The 24,752-nt window shown below is 40.7% G+C and overlaps 1 protein-coding gene across 14 annotated transcripts in view; it reads left to right on the top strand.

Moving 5' to 3' along the window:
• The first annotated feature begins 1,020 nt into the window (after positions 1 to 1,020).
• LOC109425653 (protein zer-1 homolog) overlaps positions 1,021 to 24,752 on the top strand; it is a 60,413-nt gene continuing 36,681 nt past the window's right edge. For 2 of the 14 annotated variants that reach the window (XM_062853101.1, XM_062853087.1), the window contains exons 1-2: positions 1,021 to 1,102; positions 9,891 to 10,448. In XM_062853101.1, coding sequence (XP_062709085.1) covers positions 10,270 to 10,448 — 179 coding nt within the window. In that variant the 5' untranslated portion in view covers positions 1,021 to 1,102; positions 9,891 to 10,269. Of the gene's footprint in view, positions 1,185 to 9,605; positions 9,698 to 9,806; positions 10,449 to 24,752 lie in introns of all 14 variants that reach the window. The other 12 variants (XM_062853097.1, XM_062853091.1, XM_062853093.1 and 9 more) reach the window with 12 other exon arrangements.

Here is a 24,752-nt window from a genome sequence, read left to right as displayed (position 1 = left end):
ATTTCTCAAATCATTTGAGAAAATTCTAAAGGTATTTCTAGCGCAATATCTGGAGAAACTCTCGGAGTAATCCTCGAAGAAATTCCTGAAGGAATCCCTGGAGGAATCCTTGAAGAAATTGGTGAAGAAATCCCTGGAGGAATCTCTACAGGAATTCCTGGGGGAATACCTGGAGCAATATATGAAAAAAATCCTGAAAGTATTCAGACGTAAGTATGCAAATCCTCTTAGATCCACGGTGAATAGCGACTTGACGGCACATGGAAACGTTACAACATTCATTTTTTTAGCACTCTTCGTATTTAATCAACTCACGTCACGTGACGACATGTGCTGTAAATATTATGATTTTGCAACTTGTTGCATAAAAAAACTATTTTCCTTTTCTGTTCACAAAGTTCACAAGCTTTCACAAGCATGCTGTTATATCGCTCATCTTGCGCATCAAGTTGCGCGCGCTACGCGTGAGCGAAATGTTTCACGCGCAAACTACCCCTTCGGTACAATTTTTATGCTGTCTTTCCGTGGCCCACCGAAGTGGGCGAGCAGGCGTATGTCATCGGCGCAGTATAAAAATCATAAACACACCAACAACACTCGTACGGACACAAGCTTCAAAACAAAGAGCATAAAATACAGCTGTGGAGTGAACGAACGAACGAGTCATACTTTCCGTATGGTAGTGTGGGTTGCTCAAGATGATGAAGGTGCTGCTGAGTCGCGGTGAGTCCTCCTGTCCTCCACAGTCAAGCTCCCCTACAGCTGTCAAAGCGATTCTCGAACACTGATGTTGTTTTGCCTGGCATTCGTTCGTTCGTTCGTTGTTGCGCCTGCCTTCATCATAGTGGTTTCTGCTTTTAGTAGTGTTGCGTGTACGTACACGCTGCATTACACGAACACCACTTGAGTCACTGGTTGAAAATAGTAAACAAAGATCAGCTGTTCCCAACAAAATCAAATGGGCATATTTTCAACCAGTAGATTTGCATTAGTGTTCGTGACACCGCGCTGCGAAACCACTATTGTCAGTTCAGTCCCGTGCGTAGCTCATTCGAATGGTGTAGTGTGTGGAAGGAAACTTTCGATCTCCGAGATATTTTCGGTTCGTTCGGTGCAAAATTTGGTTCAGTTCGGTGAAATAGTGCTACCAAATCGTGACCCCGTGCTTTGAGGTGAAGATTCCGGTAAAATTCAGACGATTCCAATCGCCAAAGTGTTCAATTCGAGCGATTTTCATTGGGGTGGAACCGTGAAAGTGATATTTTTGCGTTGTGAGCAGAAAAGTGCTAGCGATGACGATGATGATTAGGGTGGTCCAATTTTTTTAAATTGTGTCATGGTTTTGAGATCGATTATCTTCCTTGCCCTGATACAAAGTGTAAACTAACAATAAAAATTACAATTGGGTTCTTTAGGGGTATCCAGATCTCATAATCAGATTCTCCGCCCAAAAATTAGTCGAAATCCAAAATTTCATAATTTTTTGAGTCCGCGAACTATTTTTAAAATGCATTTAAAGTTTGTATGGGGAACATTTTTTGTTCGGGTCAAACTATCATTTTATCGATTGAACTGTCATTCTGTCCGCGGAAATTAAAACTGTTTTGTTAATGTAACCATCAAAACAAAGATATTGAAATTCAGTAAAATCACGTTATACTCAGAAAAATGAGCTCTTTCGATTAGGCTATACAGAATAGCAATATTTTATTCACTAAACAACCCAACAGTCTTATTTCAAAAAATGAAAGCTCCGTAAAGGTTGGTAGATGTACTAGCTTTGAACAATGTTTTGTGTTGAACTTTGTTATGTTGTGTTTTAAATATCCTTATGGGAAGATTCAAAAATTTCGTCCATCGTTTTTCGGGATTTCTAGACCCCCCTCCCTCCTCTGTCACGCAATTTCCCTATACCCAATACACGTACTGTCACACTTTTCTAGAGCCGTCCAATATTCCATATAATATTCCAAACATTTTTGCTGACTTCTGTTTATATACAAACATTCTTTATTTTTTAGAAATCTTGAGAAAAAACATTTTTGAAAAGAGTATATACGGTACCTAAAATTATTTTTAGGAATCTGAAAAACATCAGATTTTGTTTTCGTCTACTAAGATACCCTATGCCAATCACTCCAATCACCATATGTTCCACACAAAACTTGAAGGATGAACTCCGTAGCTCAATGGGGCCCACCCTAACACGATGATGGTGACGGGAAGCAAACTGCAAAAAGTACAAAAACTTCTCAAGATCAAAAGTGCCGATGACCAGACCAGCTCATAAGAACAGACATCTTAGGGCATCTGCAGTGGTAGTACTAGTATTTACTAGTAGCTCGGTAGTCTGGCATAGGTTGGCATGGCACTATCTGTCATGCCAGAGTGAGCCAGCAGGATTTTGGAGGTCATCCACTTCGCGGCGACCAGAGCTGCTGGCTGGCTGGTGCCAGGCCAGCAGTCAGCAGCGGCTGAATCGAGAACCAGTCCGAGAAATAAATAGAAGAAGTACATCTAGTAGGAGGAGGCAGTGTATTGATACACTCAGCGAAAAAAACTAGCGAAATTCATCGAAATACCTTATGAAAATTTGCTATAACTAATTCTTATGGATGACATAAGAATACCTTATGAAAATTGATCGTGCTTGCTATGACAAATTTCATAAGATAGACTTATGAAAAGAACAAAAAAATCTTAACATGATGCAGACTGGATTCGATCCATGGACGTCGGGATCACCGAGCCCGTGTTTTATCCACACGGCTACCGACGCTTGAGAATACCATGTTGCTAAACATGAATAAAAGCGAAGCTGTGAGACGATTTTACGTCATAGAGTGACCTTATGAAATTCATCCGAATCATTATAAATTATTTAAAGGCCGTTTCATAAGTTGGGCCTTATGGAAATCTTACGGTTATTTGGCTGAGTGTACATATGGAATGGGGGGAACGGCAGACATGTTTCTTTTTCCCTTCGGTAATATTGTTATCAGTGGACAGGCAGCTACGAGCTACCTATGCGTGACTGCAGGGGGAGCGCAGTAATCGGAAATCGGAATCAGCTGGTCAATATCAAGCGTGTATGCTTTATATGTGTAAGTTCATAAAGTTGGCAAATTTATGCTTGATATCGATTCCTGGTTATAAATCAGTCGAGGATAACTTTTGCAAACAAAGCATAGTCAAATGTCATAGAAATACATTTTAGAACTGTTTGTTCATTCGATTCGGAAGAATAATGTTCGTTTTTTAATCTTTTTCTTCTCTTCTTTTCGGTGTAACTGCTTAGTAGGGAATTGCGCCACTTGGGCGGTGGCTTCTATATTCGTCTGTTTTCCACTATAACTCAATCAAATTTGAACCAATTGACACAACTTTTGGAATGTGGTGAGATAGGTATAGTATCTACCCGTGAACAACATTTCAAGTCAATTGATTCAAAATTGACTGAGTTATAGTGGAAAACAGACGAATATAGAAGCCACCGCCCAAGTGGCGCGATACACTATTCCATAAGTATTTTCACAGTTATTGACCAATCCAAATTCCTGTGTGGTAGTGGTTTGTGTTCAGATTTCCCGTATTAATCTATCTGTAAGAATTTTGTAAACATATTTTGTTGTCACGTATATGGATAGGCTTGCAGTAGGTTTCGTGAGATTTTTTTTGGACAACTCAATTGCGAGGTATGCACTTCTAACGGAATCGCTCTAGTAATTTTCGTTCAGTGCATTATTTTTCCGTTGCCGGAATGGTCAAGAAATTTAACACAGCAAGCCCCATTTGATTTGACGTTTCGTTTCAGCTCCGTAGTAGGATCCGGAATAAAGCAACGCTTTACCATTTCTTGAGCGATTCCTTGCCTGAATTTCCCACGCATCGAAATAGGCCAAGAAATTTCTTGGGATCTGCGTACTACCCATATTAACTGAAAGTTTTATCTACGCGACTTATCTTGCTTTATGTAAGATTTCTGCATACGAATTTAACAAATATTTCGCCTGAAATATTTAAAAGAATTCAGATTTTTCAAAGAAATTATTCTTTGAAAATACCAGAAGCCGACAGGAAAAAATCCAGGAGAAATAGGTCAAACAATTCTGGATATCTAGAGATATATAGGAAAGAAAAACGAATAAATTTTTAAAAAACCTCTATACTTAGGGATACCTGGAAAAATCCTAAGAAGATCCAGTTCAAGTTTTTGAAAAACCTTGAGAAAATGGGTGAGAGTAATACACATTTTCGGAAGAATTTTTAAAATTAGTGAGGGGTTCATTGCGGAAAGTGCCGTAAGTGCAACCCTTCCGGCGTGCCGAACCGGGCCCCAGTGGGAGTGGATCAAGTGCGGCCGCGGCGAGCGCTTTGATATCGAGGTGAGATCTTTCTGATTAAACTGTTTGTGCCCAATATTGTAATATAACTACAACTACATATAAATTGAAAATCCGCTATTTTCAATATCCTTTCATCTATTGGAAGCTGCTTCAGTTCTGGGCATGAAGGGATTTATAAATGCTCGCAAGGACTTGGCCAGGTGTGTGGAACTGAGTTGGTCTATGACATTGTAGATAGTAGCGACATCTGCAATGTTAATGGATATATTCAACTTTGCAACTCCATCCAAGATTTGTGCAAGTATTCATGCTATGCTATGCTCTGCTAGTTTTTAAAACTAGTGAGGGGAATTTTTCATAGGATATTATAGATGAATTATTATGAGTAGATTACTTTAAACATTTTCAGAGTAATGCCGAGTTAGTGAGACATTCTTGGAAGAGAACCTTCTTTTTTGGCGTATCGCCCCTGATGAAGGAAATACTGAGGCCACAATGTAACTTTACTCCAACGAGCGTATACATAGTACAGCACCATCTTCGTCGTTCTGCTGCGATGTTCCTCCAGCTTCACCGATCGTGTAGGGATCGAAGATCTTTTTCAACCACATCCAGCCAACGCGTTCGCGGCTACCCACGAAGTCGCCGACCTCTACCTGGCTCCTTGCTGAATATTGTTTTCGCTATCACGTGCCAAGGGCTGAAAGTCTCTTTAATAAAGACAAATCAATGAAGCTATCACGTATTTCGTCTTGCTAGAGTTAATCGTCAAGCCTATCCTCGTTGTCTCTCTCTTCAGAGGACCATAAACTTCCTCCCCTGCCCTACGGTCGATGAGATCGATCTCGTCTGCATAGCCGAGGAGCATGTGCGACCGTGTAATGATAGTGCCATTTCTCTGCACGCCAGACCTCCTAAAAGGTCCTTCGAGTGCAATGTTGAACAGAAGATCAATCCATTCAAGGTTACAAACGTGGTAGACACTTCGTCTGCGATCGCAATACTTGATTTTGATCTATCCAGAGTTGCGCGTATCAGCCTTATTAGTTTCGCCAGAAAACCATGTTCTGACATTATCTGCCAAAGCTCATTTCTTTTCACTGAATCGTAAATATGCTGATTTAAAATCAATGAACAGGTGGTGTATACCCAAAATTTATCTAGGATCATCCGCAGGTTAAACATCTGATCCGTCGTTGATCGGCCTTCACGAAAACCAACCTGGTATTCGCCGACCAGTATTGGTGGTTTCACTACTTGACCGTTATCCACTATGTTTATCCTGTTTCTGGGTGCTTCTTCACTGCTACCATTCAACAAATCCTTGAAGTGATCCTTCCACTTGGCTGCCATCATTATTGTTTTGTCTATCATCGAATTTTCTTCCCGGTCACTGCACATGAGCGCTTGCACAGTGACGTCAGCATTGTTTCGTTCTCTTTCTTTCCTTCGGCGTCGGTGCATAAAGCCGTCCTTGCCCTCAAAAAAAATTTGAGGGCAATATTTACAAATCGTATGAAAATTCAATGAGGTTAGGTTTTTGCTGCAAGCCTCTATAGCGGGCACTTGCGCAGTCTTGTTCCACGCGCAATTGACAGTTGCATAAAACCTCCGCATATCGTTCATGTCCATACTTTCCTGCGCTTCAGCAACCACACTCTTCGTACTGTCGTTTGTTACTGCCGTGGATTCGTTTCTCTTCTGTTCTTGGCACTCTGTACCGCTTCCTGTTGAGCCGGTTACCGGCCACTAGCATTCGTCTTCTGGCGGCACTCTTTTTGTTCGTCATTCGTTAGCACACCAAGTTGCACCAACCATTACGTTGGCGTCGCTGAGCAGTACCTATCCCCTCTTGCACTGTTGTTCATGAGCCCCCATGACATCTCCAGATCCGTTGGGCCCTCCTATCCTCTCGCCTAGCTTTCGTTTCGATGGTACTATGCAGCAACGCCTTTGGCTGACAAGCGTTGGATATTGAAACGAACTGTTGTTTCTTGAACTCGTAACGCTGGATAATCGCGCCAGAATTTTTGCGTGTATTCAGTGTGTCGGCTCCAGAGGCACGTTCTCCTCCATTTCGGAAATTTGTGCCATCGCCATAAACACGAGCCTATTCATTATTTATCTGAGGGAGAAGGGAAGGGAAAAAAGTTGCGACAGGTTAAGGGACAGGTAACGGAATAGGATTGTCATACACGCACAAGCCTACCACAATGAGTTCACACAGCATTCTGAAAAGGGCACTGTAGGGGAGACTGGGGAGACTTGATCCCTTTTTCTTAATTTACCTGAAACTTTAAGAAAAACACAAAACTAGATCCGATTTCCGTACAAAATGGCAGGTAAACATCTATTGCCAGTTAATACACAACAGAAGGCCTTTAAATTATTGTTAAAGTTTTCAAAACTGTGTTTTATGGAGGCATGTCTTATGATGTATTTTTCAAAAATGGGTGACACTTGATCCCCCTTTGAGCACATGGTTTATTTAAAGGGAAAATACTTCCAGAGTCTTCCTATTCATTTTCTTTTCGAGTTTTCTTGCATTTTCGATGAATATGGAGTGTTTGAAATTGTAAGATTTCCTTAAATTTTTAAGGATATGCCGTATTTTCAAAACGGGGAGACTTGATCCCCCTTTTCTTGGTTTGTACTAAAGTTATAATTATCTGACACATCTGCTCTTTTGCCACCACCCAAGACACCCACAGGCCGAATGTGTAAATCCATTTGATATACCGTAATCCTGGTAACATTGATCAGAATTTTCATTCTTTTTTGAATAATTCTTTTGCTTAAGCAAATGTTATGTGTTTTATATTTTTAAAACAAGTACTGGCCCTCTGATTATGTGTTAAGGTACTCGGAAAAGTATTGTAAAACTTTGAACATGTTTAAATAGGCTTTTTAACCTAGTTTTTGATTTTGTTGATTTGAGGTAACATGTTAGTGATCAATTTTCGTTTGTGTTGAAAATATCCCTACTTACTAGATTCGTGGTCGCTGATTTCTAATATGTTGTCCAAATTTTTACAAGTTTTGTTCTTTTTGAGTTATTTTGAGATTAAAATCCTCCAAACCGCGAATAACGCCTAAAGGTAGGCAATGGCCTAAGGAATTGATAGCCTACTTTTAATAAATCGCTTATTTTGTTGAAAAAGAGCATTTTCATAAAAGTTTCGTGTTTGACAATGTGTCTCATTGCGTTACGAAACACAGTTATGGAAAAATCGATTTATTTCAATGTTTATGAAATCAACTTTCAAGAATTATATGTCATTTAATAGCTAAATAATAGCAGAAAGTGATTCAATATAAAATGCTTGTTTGAACATTTCATGAGGTCGGTAAAGGCGATCAATGTTACCCCGCTAATCAATGATACCCCGTTTTACGATACCTGGGGTTTATACCAAAGTTTCGCCGACATTCCCCGAAAAGGGTGTTGATGCACATACCAACTATTAATGTTAGGTTGTTGTCGGCAAAACCATAAGTAGAGAAATCGCAATTATTGAGTTGCCTCAATCGCGGTGACAAGACTCCCCGTTGGGGGCATCCACAAACACTAAATTTCCTAATCGCTGCTTGACGCAATGTCGAGAAGAGATATCGGTTTTTTAGCATTTGGGAATTCCAATTAGAAATCATTGGAGATATATCATGACTCCGTGCGGCTTCCAATATGGCATCGAAAGGCACGTTGTCACCACATAACATAAGTGGAACTCCATGGTCAGAGTGAAGGAAAAAGATGTATCCTTTTCCAGCACGCGAAACTGTTATATCTTTTATAAAAGGCATTGAACTGTCAATTATTTTGGTAAACAAAAAACATCTGATCCAACCAGTTTTCTAGTTTTTGCAAAGAATACAGGAATGAAGATTCGCATCTTAGACATGCGTAAAACAAGCTGCTGGAATTTCACTTATTCATGATGTCATAATTTCATTGCAATCTTCGAAATAACACATCCACGTTTCACATATCGATGTTCCTTTATATTTAAACGCATTTTTGACTGAAGTTCACAAAGTTTCATCACAATGTATATCCTATTTTAGATCTCCACGTGCTGCAAGTCTAGATCTATGAGGTCTTTGGTTTACTTCGCAGCAATGAAAAATGGTATACATGCTGAAAAATAGCATAGCAAAAATGTTATAACGCATTTGACATTTCGATGCCCTGTATGCCAGTGTACGAAATCGAAAAGGCATCAACTTTTTGAGCCAGAGTTCCACTTATGTTACGTGTTGTCACCCTCGATACCTAAAAAACACCCAAGGATTGCTTTTGAATAATGCTTTTTTGATATCGTAAACATCTTTGTGTAAAAGAGTCACCACAGTGGACTTACCAGATTGGTGGGCATGTTGGTTCACATGAAGAGGCATATCAGCCAAATCAACATCACGGATGTGATGATCAGCAATGCGTTCTTAGTGTTTCAGTAGAAAAGAGTTCAAACTGTTATGCCTGAAACTCTTTGTTTCTTTATACGACGCACTTCCCATTTTCGTAAGTGGGAGTAGGAGTCGTTGTCAAGAGTTCTGCTGGTTGCGTATATGCTGCAGAGACACCTTTCTGCTTTAGCCTTTTTAGGGTGTACCGCAGCCAATGTGTTGTACATTGCCCTGTGGTAGCCGTCGATACCGTATACAGGATTCATAACGTAGAGTTTAGAGAGCGCAGCTTAGGTTAAATTTAAATGTGATAGGGTAGCGTCACGAAAATTACGTTTTTGTTGATCTAACTACCGCCGATGCCACTCTTGTCTTAACTAATTTCAAATAGATCATCTTGCTAGACTCTTCGGACACGTTCGTCCGTCAGTGAAGCGAGTAACTGAAAACAGTGTACGGAAAACAAACAGCCTTATTTTTAGACTGTCCTGAAGCAGTTTGGTAAGCTTGCAACGAATACCCATAACAACGCATATGTACAGGGAAGGGTGATCAACACAACATCACATTTCAGCTGATGGGATGGGCTTGGCTTTGGCTGGCTGGGTGAATCTACTCTGCATCCGAGAAAACCCAGACAACGATCGGCGGTAGGAAGGTAGTGAATGACAATTATTCACGTGGAAGCGGAGAGAGAAGTCCCAGTATAAAATTGCAGCACATACCTACTCCTTTCATTTCGAGGTGTTCAGTGCACTTTTGAAATGGTAGGAGGAACACTCGAATCATCATCATCATCATCGGTAAATTATCGTATCGCATTTTCACTTTCAATCGCCTTTGAACTATCAGAGCTCCCAGAGCTCCATATGTGGTGAACCGCGTGTGAGATATGACGTTATCGATTTGGTAGCAGACAGTTGAAGACAGTACACCAGCAGCGTGTGAGTTACGCGAAAAGAGGTCAAATGACCCTCTTATTGTTGTTTGTTACACGGTGTCGCGTTTTTGTTTGCCATTTGAATTAAAATAGAACGGGCTTGTGTTGTCTAGAGATTAGATGCGGCATATGAAATGTTGAAGGCTACGGAGTTGGGAAACCGAAAGAATAATGTGCTGATTTTGTTTGGTTCTTAGAATAGATTGATAAACATCCTATATGTGTGATATCTTTTTTCGCTGAGAAGGAACATAGAGAAGATTAAACGGCATTGTATAGTGAAAGTTATTTGGGAAACGAGAAGTGATTTGCGTGTTCGATCTATACTGCTTCGATTAGTGCCCGTGTCAAACTAATCATCTACCGGGAGATTATTGACCGTTTCCCTGTTGGTGCTTTGTGGTGGTGAGAAAACGAATTGCTGTGATAGCTGCAGCAGAGCTATAAGCTGTGTGCTGCATAACAACATACAAGTGAATCCAAAGTGTATTAAGATCAGTCAAAACAGGGAAGAACAACAACCACAACTGCCCCCAAGCAGGAGCGTCGGAACGCTGTTGCTGGCATTGAGTCACGATGTTGGGACGTGTTCGGCTTAAAGAGGACGGCATCATGGATGAGGAGCTGCCCACGCTGCTCGAGACGACGTTTCGCTATCTGGCCAAAAATCTGCAAGTCGTCTGCAACGTCAATCCGCTGACACACCAGCTCGAGCTGAAGGATGATATCGTCATCCCGAATGAGATTTGTGATAGGTAAGTGCACCAGACCTCTGTTTTCATTCATTGTTTCTAGATGTGGGTCGATATATTGTTTACGGTTATGGTTATATATGGTTTACAATATTGAACTGAATTGGTTCTTGAAGAATTCGTCGAATATTGCTCAATGCTTATGTTTTGAAGACTTTACGTGCTTTAACCCTCTGGAGCCGGAGGGGTCATATATGACCCCAACATAAAAACGGCTGTATAAATACACCTATTCGATAAAACAGAATACTGTCATCGGCAAAATTGTTGCAAATTGAGTCCTCTATTAGGGAAAAACTGGGATATTTGTACACCATGAAATTTGAAAAAAAAAACGAAATAATTGACGAAAAAAACGAAATTGACATACCAGTTGTTCTAAAAGCTAAACTTGGATGTGGGTTTCGTTTATATATATTCATTTAACCTTCATCAAGAATATCAAAAGGTGTTTTATATTCTGGGGTGTTCTAGGTGTTATGTATTTCCGCCACAACTAATAGCATTACATAAGATACTGAGATCCGTGAAGCTCTTGACATTTACAATGTCATTTATAGACGCTATAGGGATATTCCAGGTCAGCCAAACTTCCTTGGAGTTCAGGACTTCAGGTCTACACTCGTAACAGTATCCATATCTGATATACTGAGAAACGCTACATAATCAATCGCAGTTACTGCAGCAATCTGAAGTCTAAGAGCTTATTATAAACCTTTGGGACATCTAGTGTCGTCCAAATTGTTCTAAAATAAAGTCCTTCAAATCTACAAGAATAATTTTATGTGTTTTCACCATATAAAATAGTATTGCATAATCTACTGGGGTCCGCGAAGGTCTTGAAATCTCAGATGTCATTCAGAGACACTACAGGGATATTCCAGGTCAGCCAAACTACCTTGGAGTTCAGGACTACAGGTCCACACTCGTAACAGTATCCATATCTTTTTTTTGTGTTTATTATAGAGGCTTCATATCCATATCTGTTATACTGAGAAACGCTACATAATCATCCGCAGTTACTGGACCAATCTGAAGTTTATTTTTTTTATAAACCTTTGGGACATTCAGGTCCGTTCAAACTGTTCTATAATGAAGTCATGCAAATCTTCAAGAATAACTTTATGTGTTTTCGCCATAAATAATAGCATTGCATAACCTGCTGGGATTCGCGAAGCTCTTGAAATTTGAAATGACATTTAGGGACACTACAGGGATATTCCAGGTCAGCCAAACTTCCTTGGAGTCCAGGACTTCAGGTCTACACTCGTAACAGTATCCATATCTGTTATACTGAGAAACGCTGCATAATCAACCGCAGTTACTGGAACAATCTGAAGTCTACTTTTTTATTATAAACCTTTGGGACATTCACGGTCGTCCAAACTGTTCTATAATAAAGCCGTTCAAATCTACAAGAAAAACTTTGTGTTTTAACCATAAATAATAGCATAGGATCTGCTGAGATTCATGAAGCTCTTGAAATCTGAAATGTCATTCAGAGATACTATGGGAATGTTCCAGGTCAGCCAAACTATCCATGAGTTCATAACTTCAGGTCTACACTCGTAACATCAGCTATATCTGACATACTGAGTAACGTTTCATAATTAATAGCAATGACTGGACAAACCTAAAGTCTACTATATATTTTTATGAACCTTTGGGACATTGAGGGTCGTCCAAACTATCCTGAAGTTTAGCTCTTGATAGTAACAGTAGTTAGTCTCACAATAAACATTAGACTGTAACCTGAAGTTTAGCTCTTGATAGTAACAGTAGTTAGTCTCACAATAAACATTAGACTGTAACCTGTATTGATAGTTTTGAGATATTCCAGATCAACATCACTACTCCGGAGACCATAGCTTCAGGTCTACACTTGTGATAATAGCTTTTGCCACTACGTTAAGGTGTTACATAATCCACTGTACTTACCAAAGCAGTTAGAGGAACAATTCGCGTTGTTATATATTTTTGAGATATTATGGGCTCCTTACTGTTATGAAGCTTAGTTGATAAAAACAACAGCTGTAACTTTCAGAAGACTTGTTGGACATGATAGATTACAAATCATAGCTTTTAATGTAAGTAGTTACCGTTACACTCGTAAACTTTAGGATCTAAACTCAAGAACAGTTTGGATGACCTAGGATATCCCGACTGATCTGATATTGTCTATTTACCTTTCAGAAGAGTTACTGGACTTAATAGATAACAAATCGCAGCTTGGTATTATGAAAGCAGTTACCGTTACACCCGTAGACTTTAGGATTTAAACTCAATAACAGTTTGGATGACCTAGGATATCCCGAATGATTTGATACTGTCTATTGAATTTTCAGAAGACTTACTGGACATGATAGATTACAAATCCCAGCTTTGTATAATGATATCAGTTACCGTTACACCCATAGACTTTAAGATCTAAACTCAAGAACAGTTTGGATAATCTAGGATATCCCGAATGATCTGTTACTGTCTGTTGAATTTTCAGAAGACTTACTGGACATGATAGATTACAAATTGCAGCTTTGTATAATGAAAGAAGTTACCGTCACAGCCATAGACTTAAGGATCTAAACTCAAGAATAGTTTGGATGACCTAGGATGTCCAGAAAAAAATATTCCACATAATATTTTACCGTTTTTATACTATTGAATACCAAAACTACAAAAAACCTAGAAAAAACTCCAGAAGAACGCTTGGAAAAATTCCGACTTCAAAGGGTTAAAGAATTAATTTACTTGGATGGTCAAGTATAGGTTGTTCAAGAAATTGAGAAATTTACGTAGAATAACAGAAAAACGATTTTTAATTTTTACTGTGATTCAGCCAACAAAAATATTTACCTTTCTGACGCTCAATTTAACCCTTGCGATTATACAGAATGTCCTATTTTTTGAGCAGTTTTCCGCTAAGACTGAGACAATTCAATACCATTGACAAGGATGCGATCATTCATTTGCAATCAGTTATATTCACTTGCTGTTAACTGGCTTCAGAAACTTCGTAGAAAAAATCAATGTATGGAACACATTTTCATTTTTGTTTTACCTACCTTTGTAGAACAATGTACTAGCGTAGCATCAATAGTTAAGTCAACAGAAGGTAGCAAACGCAACTCTCCACGGCGTGAATGTAATTTACATTCACGCCGTGGAGAGTTGCCTCTACAGCTGGCTCACGACTTTGGCATGCGTGTGCGACTCTAATGTCATTCGGCAAACTTTCAGATAAAACTACAAGGTTAAATTCATCCATACATTGATTTTTGATAGCATGCTTCTGAACTAAGATAGTAGCAAGTGAATGTAATTCTTTGCAAATGAATGATCCCATCCCTGACCATTGAACTTGATTTTGTGTGGAGGGCTAGCCAATTAACGTATCACATCGTGTATAATCGGTATAAGATTAACTGAGCTGAAGAGAAATGTGTCCAAAATACACAGTTCGAAAAAAACCTGTAAAATTATGACGGATCGAATGTAACAAAAGGACCCCGTCATATATGATGGAAACTTTTGTACGATCTTAAAATTACATTGCAGATATCTGTTAGAAAATATAAAGAAAAATTGAACTCCGAGCGAGAATTGATTGAACTAAGATCCTTGGGGTGTGAGTAGCACGCCTGAGCTCTCTCGGCTATCTCAGCTTGTTGAAGAGCAGACAGTCAAAGTTAAACTGCTTCTACCATAATGCACGCATTCCCGACATGCTCCGGCTGCTGCAGAGAGTACTGAGAGAGACAACGGGGAAACCGCCACAGCTGCGAGCAGCCGTTCGTTTAGCTGATGACGGAGAGTGGCTAGCATGATTTATAGCAGATGCATGTAAATTTAAAGCGAATATGCTTTAAAATCTGTAAACAAACCGTCTGACCAGCAGCGGGCTGCTCGGCTGACGTTAAATGTTGGTGATTTACATTTTTCTGCCGCAAATTTCAGTTGATCTTCAATTTACGTGCTGCTTGAATTTCATATTTTTTTGCTGTGTAGGACTTCTAAGCCCAAAAGGTATTGTACTCTACTACCTGTCTTTTATTACCTCCCAACATGCTTTTTACCGAAATTATTATCACAGAGAAACAGACGTCACACTCCGTTCGCATCCCACAATCACCTATTTAACGGTTGATTCAAATTTTCGGTAGTAGGTCGATTGACCACTCGCTGCGCTGGCGTCGTTTTTTGCTCCTGTTTGAAGTTTGCTCACTACCGGCCAAGCACAGTACGTTCAGCATTGGGCGGTTATGTGTTGGTGACGATGTTTTCAATAAAATTTGTTCTAAGAGTTAAGTCTGTTTCTCTATGTTATTATTGTTGATTATTGTATGTTATTGTATTGTTGTGCAAATAAATGTATGTATGAAAGTTCCCTGGGCTTGGATTATATCTTCCAGGAAGTTTTGGTTTCAGGCATGTGGCCGATGTGCTTTGCAGTAATGATTGGAATAGCTGAATGTATAATCAATGGCAAACAATTCTGTAAAAATCAGATCTTCAAGTCATCTGATATAGTTTTACTGATCATGATGCTGCATAGTATATCGAACATTTGTCGAAGTCATTTATGTGCCGGGAAAATATAATTCCAAGTTGATGAGAATATTACAAACTGAGGGAGGGTAGTAGGCCCAGTCAGACCCCTGAATGGGCAATGTGGGTTAGTTTGTGGGGATGCCATTGAAGGTTTGTAATATACTCCGAGGCTTTCGAAATCCAACAGGGCGTGTCCCCGGGTTGCGGATAGGGGGGAAAGGGAGATTTTTCGCATTTGTACTGTAATCAGCCAATGTGATATTATCTCCTATGGTGTTGTAGTGCGAATGAATGATCTCATTCTTTGGGAATTCGAACCTTGTAATGTATTGTTTATTAACTCCAATTTTCTAAGCTTGACAAGGTTTTGAAGACAAACATGTGATGAGAGAATTGCCTTATAGGAAAGTCACATCAGCAAAGCTTTTACATATGCAAATGCTATCCATGGGGTCATGTCTAGCATTTAATATGTAAGGCAATGACTGGTTCTTACCTAGTATGAGTACTACAAGACCACGCGGACAATTCGATTAAAGGCTTAATTGGGGATAATATATTTTCCAGAACTGAAAGAACATTTTTCAGGGGTGACTGGCGAGTCGGAGAAATTAGAAGTTTCCGTTGGATATAATTGACAAAATAAACAATCGGGCGCTTTTTCTTTCTATGAAATGCTTGGCATTTTGTGGATTATTGTTTTTTGGTTTTGGAAGGTATGCGATTCACTATTGAGCCTTAAAATTATTTTGCATCTGAATAGCATTGATATTGTCAAGTCTGTACCTACACCCTAATCCCACACCAAAATACCCTTTTCCTATCCCATGGCGTTTATGTGGTCAGCAAAGACTATTCAGCCATTACCCCTCCTTATCATCGGCTTTGGACTGACTTGCGCTCTCATTGCCCCACCAAATGCTGCAAAATGAAAATGAAAATGAAATATTTAAATGTATGTATGAAAGTTGTTCAAATATTGTACCAAAACCAAGTGATTACCACAGACAAACAGACGTCTCATTCTACCCGCTTCCCATCGTTTTCTTTTTTAACGGACTATTCAAATATTCTGTAGTTCGCAAATCTCTCACTCATGGCGCTCGCTACGTTTTTGCTCCTGTTTGCCGTTTGATCACTACCGCCATCTACTCAGTGAGTTTGCGAAACACAGCGTAATTAGCATTGGGCGATTATGCTTTTATGACGCAGATTTTAATCGCACTTTCTTCCAAGTGATATGTCTGTTTGTGCCTATACCTCCTGAATGATTATGTTTACATGTTGTAAATTGAACCCACGCCAAAAACTTGCCGCGAAAGCATGTACACAATTCACATCCACATTCAGATGTATTGCGCTGATAACAAAATTATCGACAGAGCCAAAAACAGAACTCACATGTGTCCAAATTAGAGTATACTTTTTATTAGATTAACCCCTCGTAAGGTCACTGCTCTTGTGTCATCATCTCATCAGCGAACCGATAGACGTGGGACATGTTCGTCCATTCACAAACGGAACGGCAAAACGTTCGATTCGCGTCATTTTGCCGTCACCAAACAAACGTCTTCGGTGTCAGTTTGCTGCCTCTGGCCTAATGTCACTCGTTGCTGCTACTTTCACCGAACGAACTTGTTGGCAGATTGCAATGTAGAATTATCAGCTGTTGGCAGATAGTGACCATCAACAGTGGCCTATATGTATATAAGTATAAAATAAGACGCTGTAGACCGAGCCACAAGCCCGTTTCGTGTTCTGTTACGTACAGACACAGAGCTACTACGTAGCCAGTGAAGCGTTAGTTCTCTGTTACACCGTTACGTGTCCTGATGATCATCCGTTGATGTAATAACTCATGCGGCTCGAGTCAGCGCACGACGACGGTGATCGATAGTGCCTACAAAGTTCCATTCTGATCGATCGGAATCTTTGTATGTGTAGCTGTAGACATTGTAGGGCGAAGGAAGTGAAACTAAAGTCAATCTTATCGGTTGAAGCAATCGAACGGAAGCAGGCAGCAATCTGGCTCAGTGGAATATGAACCAGGAGATGTGCCATGATATACCTATAGGTATATGCGAAACAAGTCTTTTTATTATGTGATGATATTCAATCTAATCTCAGCAGCTCGATATAGAATTGCGTTTTTTAATCATTGATCAGATTTGTTTCGATGCGCATCAACGGATCGTAGAAATGGCTTTACTTAAGAGCAAACCGGTTTCATTAGATACAGGGGATGGCCAACATGTTTGGGATAAGCAACTTTTTTTTCTCTCACGAAAAAGTTCAACATGGTGTAACTTTTCATAGAGTGCATCAAATATTCTGAAATTTTGACTGTTTGTCAACCTAATATATGTGCATCATTGGTACAAATTTGAGCTCGATTGGTTAATCTTTCGCAAAGTTATAACTGTTCTGGAAAAACACTATTTTTAGACTACTAATTTTTGAGCTGTCATATCTCGGAGACCAGTGAACCGAATTGAATGATACTTTGAACTTTTATCCACAATACATTAATGCTTGAAAATCATTTAAAACATGGGTACTTTTTAAACGTTGAAAAAAGTTATGATGGATTGAAACTTTTTAGATCTTTTTCGAAAAAATGCATTGTTTTTACATCAATGTCATTAATTTTTTTTTATATCCAAAGATTTTCTACTTCTGTTCATAAGATATCTATAAAAAGATATATTAGAGCCTATTTGAATTAAAGGAAGAACACATTTAGTAATTTTTGTGCAGTATAGTAAATTTGACTCATTTTCCTCTGAATAGGTGAAAATGTCAAACCATCAAAACTTTTTTCAAAGTTTAAAAAGTATCTATGTTCTGCAGGCTGCAAAACGGTGAGTCGATAAGGAGAGCGTCCAATATTGCTCTGGTCCTCACAAGTTCCTACCTCATGCTTCCACGGGTCAAGCGATGACAAAGACCGCCAGCTAAGAGTTGTGTGCTTAGCTGGTAGTGCAGCCTGGGCACTGTTGTCCTTCTGACTTCAGCTAGATTGAGGAGGTACGATCCGAGTGTCTGTTCACCAAGGAGGTGCGGCTCAAACAGCGTCTGTTCTGGCATCCAGCGGCTGAGTAAGAAACGCTGCACCACGCCCAGCTAGATCCAAGGTGGTAGCCCCATCAGCGTGGTCGTCCCAGTGTTGGTTGGGACGTTAAACAGAACTGGCACGATGGCCCTCCGGCGAGACAGGAGTGTTGGCGTAGGCCCAATAAGCCACCCGTAAAAATCCCCATTGCGAATAACATAGGAGAAAATACGACTCGATACAATCGGCAAAGACCCACGCGACGAAATAAGGACTACGATTGGAAACTTGGAACATGGAATTGCAAGTCACTAGGTTTCGCAGGATGTGACAGGATAATCTACGACGAACTACATCCCCGCAACTTCGACATCGTGGCGTTGCAGGAACTTTGTTGGACTGGACAGAAAGTGTGGAAAAGCGGGCATCGAGCGGCTACCTTCTACCAAAGCTGTGGCACCACCAATGAACTGGGAACAGGATTTATAGTGCTAGGCAAGATGCGACAACGTGTGATCGGGTGGCAGCCGATCAACGCAAGGATGTGCATGTTGAGAGTTAAGGGCCGTTTCTTCAACTACAGCATCATCAACGTCCACTGCCCACACGAAGGGAGACCCGATGACGAGAAAGAAGCGTTCTACGCGCAGTTAGAGCAAACATACGATGGTTGCTCGCCGCGTGACGTGAAAATCGTTGTCGGCGACATGAACGCGCAGGTAGGAAGGGAGGAAATGTACAGACCGGTAATCGGGCGAAACAGCCTGCACGCCGTATCGAATGATAACGGCCAGCGATGCGTAAACTTTGCAGCCTCCCGTGGGATGGTAGTCCGAAGCACCTTCTTCCCCCGCAAAGATATCCACAAAGCCACCTGGAGATCACCCGACCATCAAACAGAAAACCAAATCGACCACGTTCTAATCGACGGTAAATTCTTCTCAGATATAACCAACGTCCGCACATACCGCAGTGCGAATATAGATTCGGATCACTACTTAGTCGCTGTATGCATGCGCTCAAAACTTTCGACAGTTATCACCACGCGTCGAAGTCGAACGCCGCGGCTCAACATCGAGCAACTTCGTAACGTAGAAGTGGCTCAAGACTACGCGCAGCAGTTAGCAGTGGCCCTACCAACGGAAGAGCAGCTTGGCGCAACTACACTTGAAGATGGCTGGAGGGACATCCGATCCGCCATAGGTAGTACCTCGGCTACAGCACTAGGTTTCGCGACTCCGAATCACAGAAACGACTGGTACGACGGCGAATGTGAACAGTTGAAAAACGAGAAGAATGCAGCATGGGCGAGAATGCTGCAACACCGTACGAGAGCGAATGAGGCACGTTCAGGCATGGAAATGAGACTTTTTTCTGTTTACCGTTCATCGATACTGGCAGTAAAATAAAAACAAAACAACGGCAGCACCAATACCATCAGATGTCGCGCCGACGGCAGTCGAGCAGACGCTTGACGGTTTTCGCTTCCCCACGAAAATTTTTATGAGCAGTCATGCTGAGGCGGGTGATTGCGAAAAATGTCAAATATTTTCAACTGCTAATAACTCACTTGTTTTAATAAATAACTTAATTCGATTTGCACAAACAGCTAGAGCACACTCCTAGCTTTGCGATGCATGTAAAGAAGTTTGTCTAGAAGCGGTTTGAAACGCAGAAAAATGCGAAAATGGGAGAGACAGAAATTTCTGTTGTCGTTGTGCTCGAGTACTGGCGCTCTCGCACTTGGAAACCGTTTCGAGGAAGATGGCTGCAGGAAAAAAAATGTTATGACATTTATTTTTCGAACAGTTTGAGTTTGGCTGGGCCTGTGATGTTCGTGTGGAAAAATGTCAAATGTACAGCCGGTAACCGTTTTTTCCAGTACATTTCTCATCCCTGGGCACGTTACAAACAGGCGCGGAACAGGCAGAACTCAGTCTTCCGGATGAAGAAGCGCCAGCAGGAAGAACGAGATCGCGAAGCGATGGAACCGCTCGCGCAGAGGCTTTGTGCCACAAGCCGACATGTGCCGAGATAATCACGGGAATATTCTCACGAGCGAGCGTGAGGTGGTCGAGAGGTGGCGGCAGCATTAGGGGCTGTCCATAAACCACGTGGTCATTTTTTTGGGACTTTTCAACCCCCCCCCCGCGTGGTCATTAGTCCATACACTATTTTTTATTTGTCCATACAAAATGGTCATTGGCCGAACCCCCCCCCCCCCCCTTGATGACCACGTGGTTTATGGACAGCCCCTTACGATGAGCACCTCAATGGCGACGTTGCAAGTACCGAAGGTGGCGTGGTAACAGATCTAGGAGTATGTGCACAGGACGAAAGACTTCCGGCCCCTGACCTTCAAGAGATTGAGGAGGAGGTTGGCCGGTTGAAAAACAACAAAGCCACTGGAGCAGATCAACTACCAGGCGAGCTTCTAAAATACGGTGGAGAAGCACTGGTGAGAGCACTACACTGGGTCATTACCAAGATTTGGGAGGAGGAAGTATTACCGGAGGAATGGATGGAAGGTATCGTGTGTCCCATCTACAAAAAGGGCGACAAGTTGGATTGCGGGAACTACCGCGCGATCACACTACTGAGCGCTGCCTACAAGATACTCTCTCAAATTTTATGCCGCCGTCTATCACCGATTGCAAGAGAGTTCGTGGGGCAATATCAGGCTGGATTCATGGGTGAACGCGCTACAACGGACCAGATGTTCGCCATCCGCCAGGTGTTGCAGAAATGCCGCGAATACAACGTGCCCACACATCACTTGTTCATCGATTTCAAATCGGCGTATGATACAATCGATCGAGAACAGCTATGGCAGATTATGCACGAATACGGATTCCCGGATAAACTGATACGGTTGATCAAGGCGACGATGGATCGAGTGATGTGCGTAGTTCGAGTATCAGGGACACTCTCGAGTCCCTTCGAATCTCGCAGAGGGTTACGGCAAGGTGATGGTCTTTCGTGCTTGCTGTTCAACATTGCTTTGGAGGGTGTAATAAGAAGAGCGGGGATAAACACGAGTGGGACGATTTTCACGAAGTCCGTTCAGCTGCTTGGTTTCGCCGATGATATTGATATTATTGCTCGTAAATTTGAGACGATGGCGGAAACGTACATCCGACTAAAGAGTGAAGCCAGGCGAATCGGATTAGTCATTAATGTGTCGAAGACAAAGTACATGATGGCAAAGGGCTCCAGGGAGGAATCACCGCGCCCGCCACCCCGAATTCATATCGACGGTGATGAAATCGAGGCGGTTGAAGAATTCGTGTACTTGGGCTCACTGGTGACCGACGACAACGACACCAGCAGAGAAATTCAGAGGCGCATTGTGGCAGGAAATCGTGCCTACTTTGGACTCCGCAGAACTCTACGATCGAATAAAGTTCGCCGTAACACGAAGTTAACCATCTACAAAACGTTGATTAGACCGGTCGTCCTCTATGGGCACGAAACATGGACCCTACGTGCAGAGGACCAACGCGCCCTTGGAGTTTTCGAACGGAAGGTGTTGCGTACCATCTACGGCGGAGTGCAGATGGAAGACGGGACTTGGAGAAGGCGAATGAACCACGAGCTGTATCAGCTGCTGGGAGAACCAACCATCGTCCATACCGCGAAAATCGGGAGGCTACGGTGGGCGGGTCACGTCATCAGGATGTCGGATAGCAACCCGACTAAAATGGTTCTCGAGAGTCATCCGACCGGTACAAGAAGACGTGGAGCGCAGCGAGCTAGGTGGGTCGACCAAGTAGAGGACGATCTGCGGACCCTACGCAGAGTGCGGAACTGGAGACAAACAGCCATGGACCGAGTGGAATGGAGGCGGCTACTATGTACAGCAGAGGCCACCCCGGCCTTAGCCTGACCGGTAAGGTAAGTAATGTTCTGATAAATTTTCAAGCACTGTTATATTGTTGATAATCGCTCAAAATTTCATTCAATTCGATTCACTGGTCTCCGAGATATGACAGTTTAAAAATTGATAGTCTTAAAAATAGTGTTTTACTAGATCAATTATAACTTCGCGAAAGATTAACCAATCGAGCTCAAATTTGTATCACTAATGCACATATACAGGGGATAGACAAAATGATCGGGACAGGCAAAAATTTCCCTTCTCAAAAAATATTCAAATAGCTGTAACTTTTCGAAAAGTGCATCAAATATTCTCAAATTTTTACTGAAAGTGGATCAACTAGTTGTGTATCAGTGGACAAAATTTGGAAAAGATCGGGCTATTCTGCACGAAGTTATAAAGATTCTAGAAAAAGGTATTTTTATCCGATAGCCAACTTTGAGCTGTTATATCTCCGGATTCAATTAACTGAATGCAATGAAATTTTGAGTATATACGACTTATATAATGAGCTTTGAAAAACTTTTGACTTAACTTGAAATTCTTAACACGGAAGAAAATTATAACGATTAGATTATTTTTCTAATAAATCACCAAATTTTCTTAAATTTCAACATCGTTTCAAAATTCAAGATGCTAATTATAGTTCATATATATTCCCTCTAATTGTCTTGAATATAATTATGTTTTGAAAGAAGGTAACAACATAGCCGGCAATTCATTGTAAAAGTAATGGGATGCATATTAAAAATGGACCAATTTACTAAAAAATCATAAAATAAATGAAATCGCAGTAACTTTTTCTCTTGTGAATAATTTCAAGTTGAGTCAAACGTTTTTCAGAGCTCATTATATAAGTCGTAAATGGTCAAAATTTCATTGCATTCGGTTCATTGAATCCGGAGATATAACAGCTCAAAGTTGGCTATCGGATAAATATACCTTTTTTTAGAATCTTTATAACTTCGTGCAGAATAGCCCTATCTTATTCAAATTTTGTTCACTGATACACAATTAGTTGATCCACTTCCAGTAAAAATTTGAGAATATTTGATGCACTTTTCGAAAAGTTACAGCTATTTGAATATTTTTTGAGAAGGCAACATTTTGCCTGTCCCGATCATTTTGTCTATCCCCTGTAATAGGTTAATAAACAGTCAAAATTTGAGAATATTCGATGCACTCTATGAAAAGTTACACCATGTTGAACTTTTCTGAGAGAGAAAAAAAGTTGCCTATCCCAAACAATTTGGCCACCCCCTGCACTTCTGTGATCGTCATATTATCGTTAATGAATAACACAATCATTTCTTTATTTGATATCACATGGTAGTACGGTTTAGGCTGAGGCTGATTACATAAGTTGGTGGTTAATTATGATAAACAAAGAATTTATGAGTTGCCTCTGGAGTCGTCCTTCATGGTACATCTAGTGTGACAGTGAATCTATTTTGATAGCAGTTACTTCTGGAGCCCATAGTGGCCACGACTTCTATTTCAGGCCTTTGTATTTCACGATTAACTATGTTATCAATCGTCAGTTAGGATACGAGGCAGACGAATTCCACCCAAATTCCACAACTACCTCGAAGGTATCCTCGTCTATCGTGTCTTGTGAGAATCGTACTTTGGCTGGCTCGTCGCATTACACCTTCCAAGGCGATGTTGAATAGCAGGAACTCCATCACCCTGTCGCAGTCCCCGTCGAAATTCGAACGAACTGGATAGTTCACCCATTTGGCTCATTCCGCAGTTTTGTGGAATCTCGTATTGGATACGCTATTGAGGCAAACCAAAAATAGCGGTTTTTCTACTTATGGTTTTGCCGAAGACTACATAAAGTTGTTAGTCGGTATGTGCATCAGCACCCTTTTCGACCTTATGCAAAAAGCTTTTAAAGTAGTTGAGGGTTGGTGTCGCCAATATGGCCTTTCGGTAAATCCGAGTAAAACATCTATTGTTCTTTTCACGGAAAAGCGAAACCGTAATAATGTTCGACCTTTGCGTCTCTTTGATGCTGAAATCAATGTGACTGAACAGGCAAAGTACGTCATTCTTGATACCGTAAACCGGGGTCAAATTGATCAGCGGGGTGAAATTGATCATTCGGGTACTACATTGTAATTCCATACTAGGAACTCTTAAGCGTCATAATGATCATAAACTTTTTACGTCATCTGGTTCGTAGATGTCTAGAGATGAGTGTAGACTTTTATTTTCTTAGAAAAAAGTTAGTTTTGCCTTATTTTTCTAAGAATTTGCAATGCTTTTCTCATTTAGCTGAAATCATTGCTTCTAAACAATCGATTGCTAATAGGCCTTCCCGTAAATTCTCTGTTTTAACATTTCTGTGGAGCCTTGGTTGGGAAGTTATCTAGCTAATCACAACATGAAATAGTTAAAAAAAAATAGTTTATTTTATGATGAAATAGTCATTTATTGTGACAGAAATCACTTATTTCAAATGAAATTGCCTACCTTTAGGCGTTTAAGGGGAAATTTCAAAATTTAATTTTGCATTTAAGGTATTAAATTCACTAGTTGTAAGATTTTAAACGCGTTATTCGGTTTAGGAAGAGCAAAATTAAGCGGTGAAGGAAATTTTCCTTTTCAAACGATGCTTAATTGTTAGGGACAATGGAAATTCGCGGTAAAATTTCTTAAATTTCGCGGGCTACTATTGTGAATTTCGCGGCAATGTCGCGGTCCTATGTTTTTGACCATTTTTTTGAAAAAAAAAATCAATTTTGCATGTCAAATGAATAATTCATTTAAAAAAGTAACAAGTTTTATGATTTTTCAAGAAAGAAGCATACTGAATTTTTATTAT

Source organism: Aedes albopictus, chromosome 2 (assembly GCF_035046485.1).
Source record: "Aedes albopictus strain Foshan chromosome 2, AalbF5, whole genome shotgun sequence".
NCBI lineage: Eukaryota > Metazoa > Arthropoda > Insecta > Diptera > Culicidae > Aedes > Aedes albopictus.
This window is presented reverse-complemented; position numbering and strand designations above follow the sequence as displayed.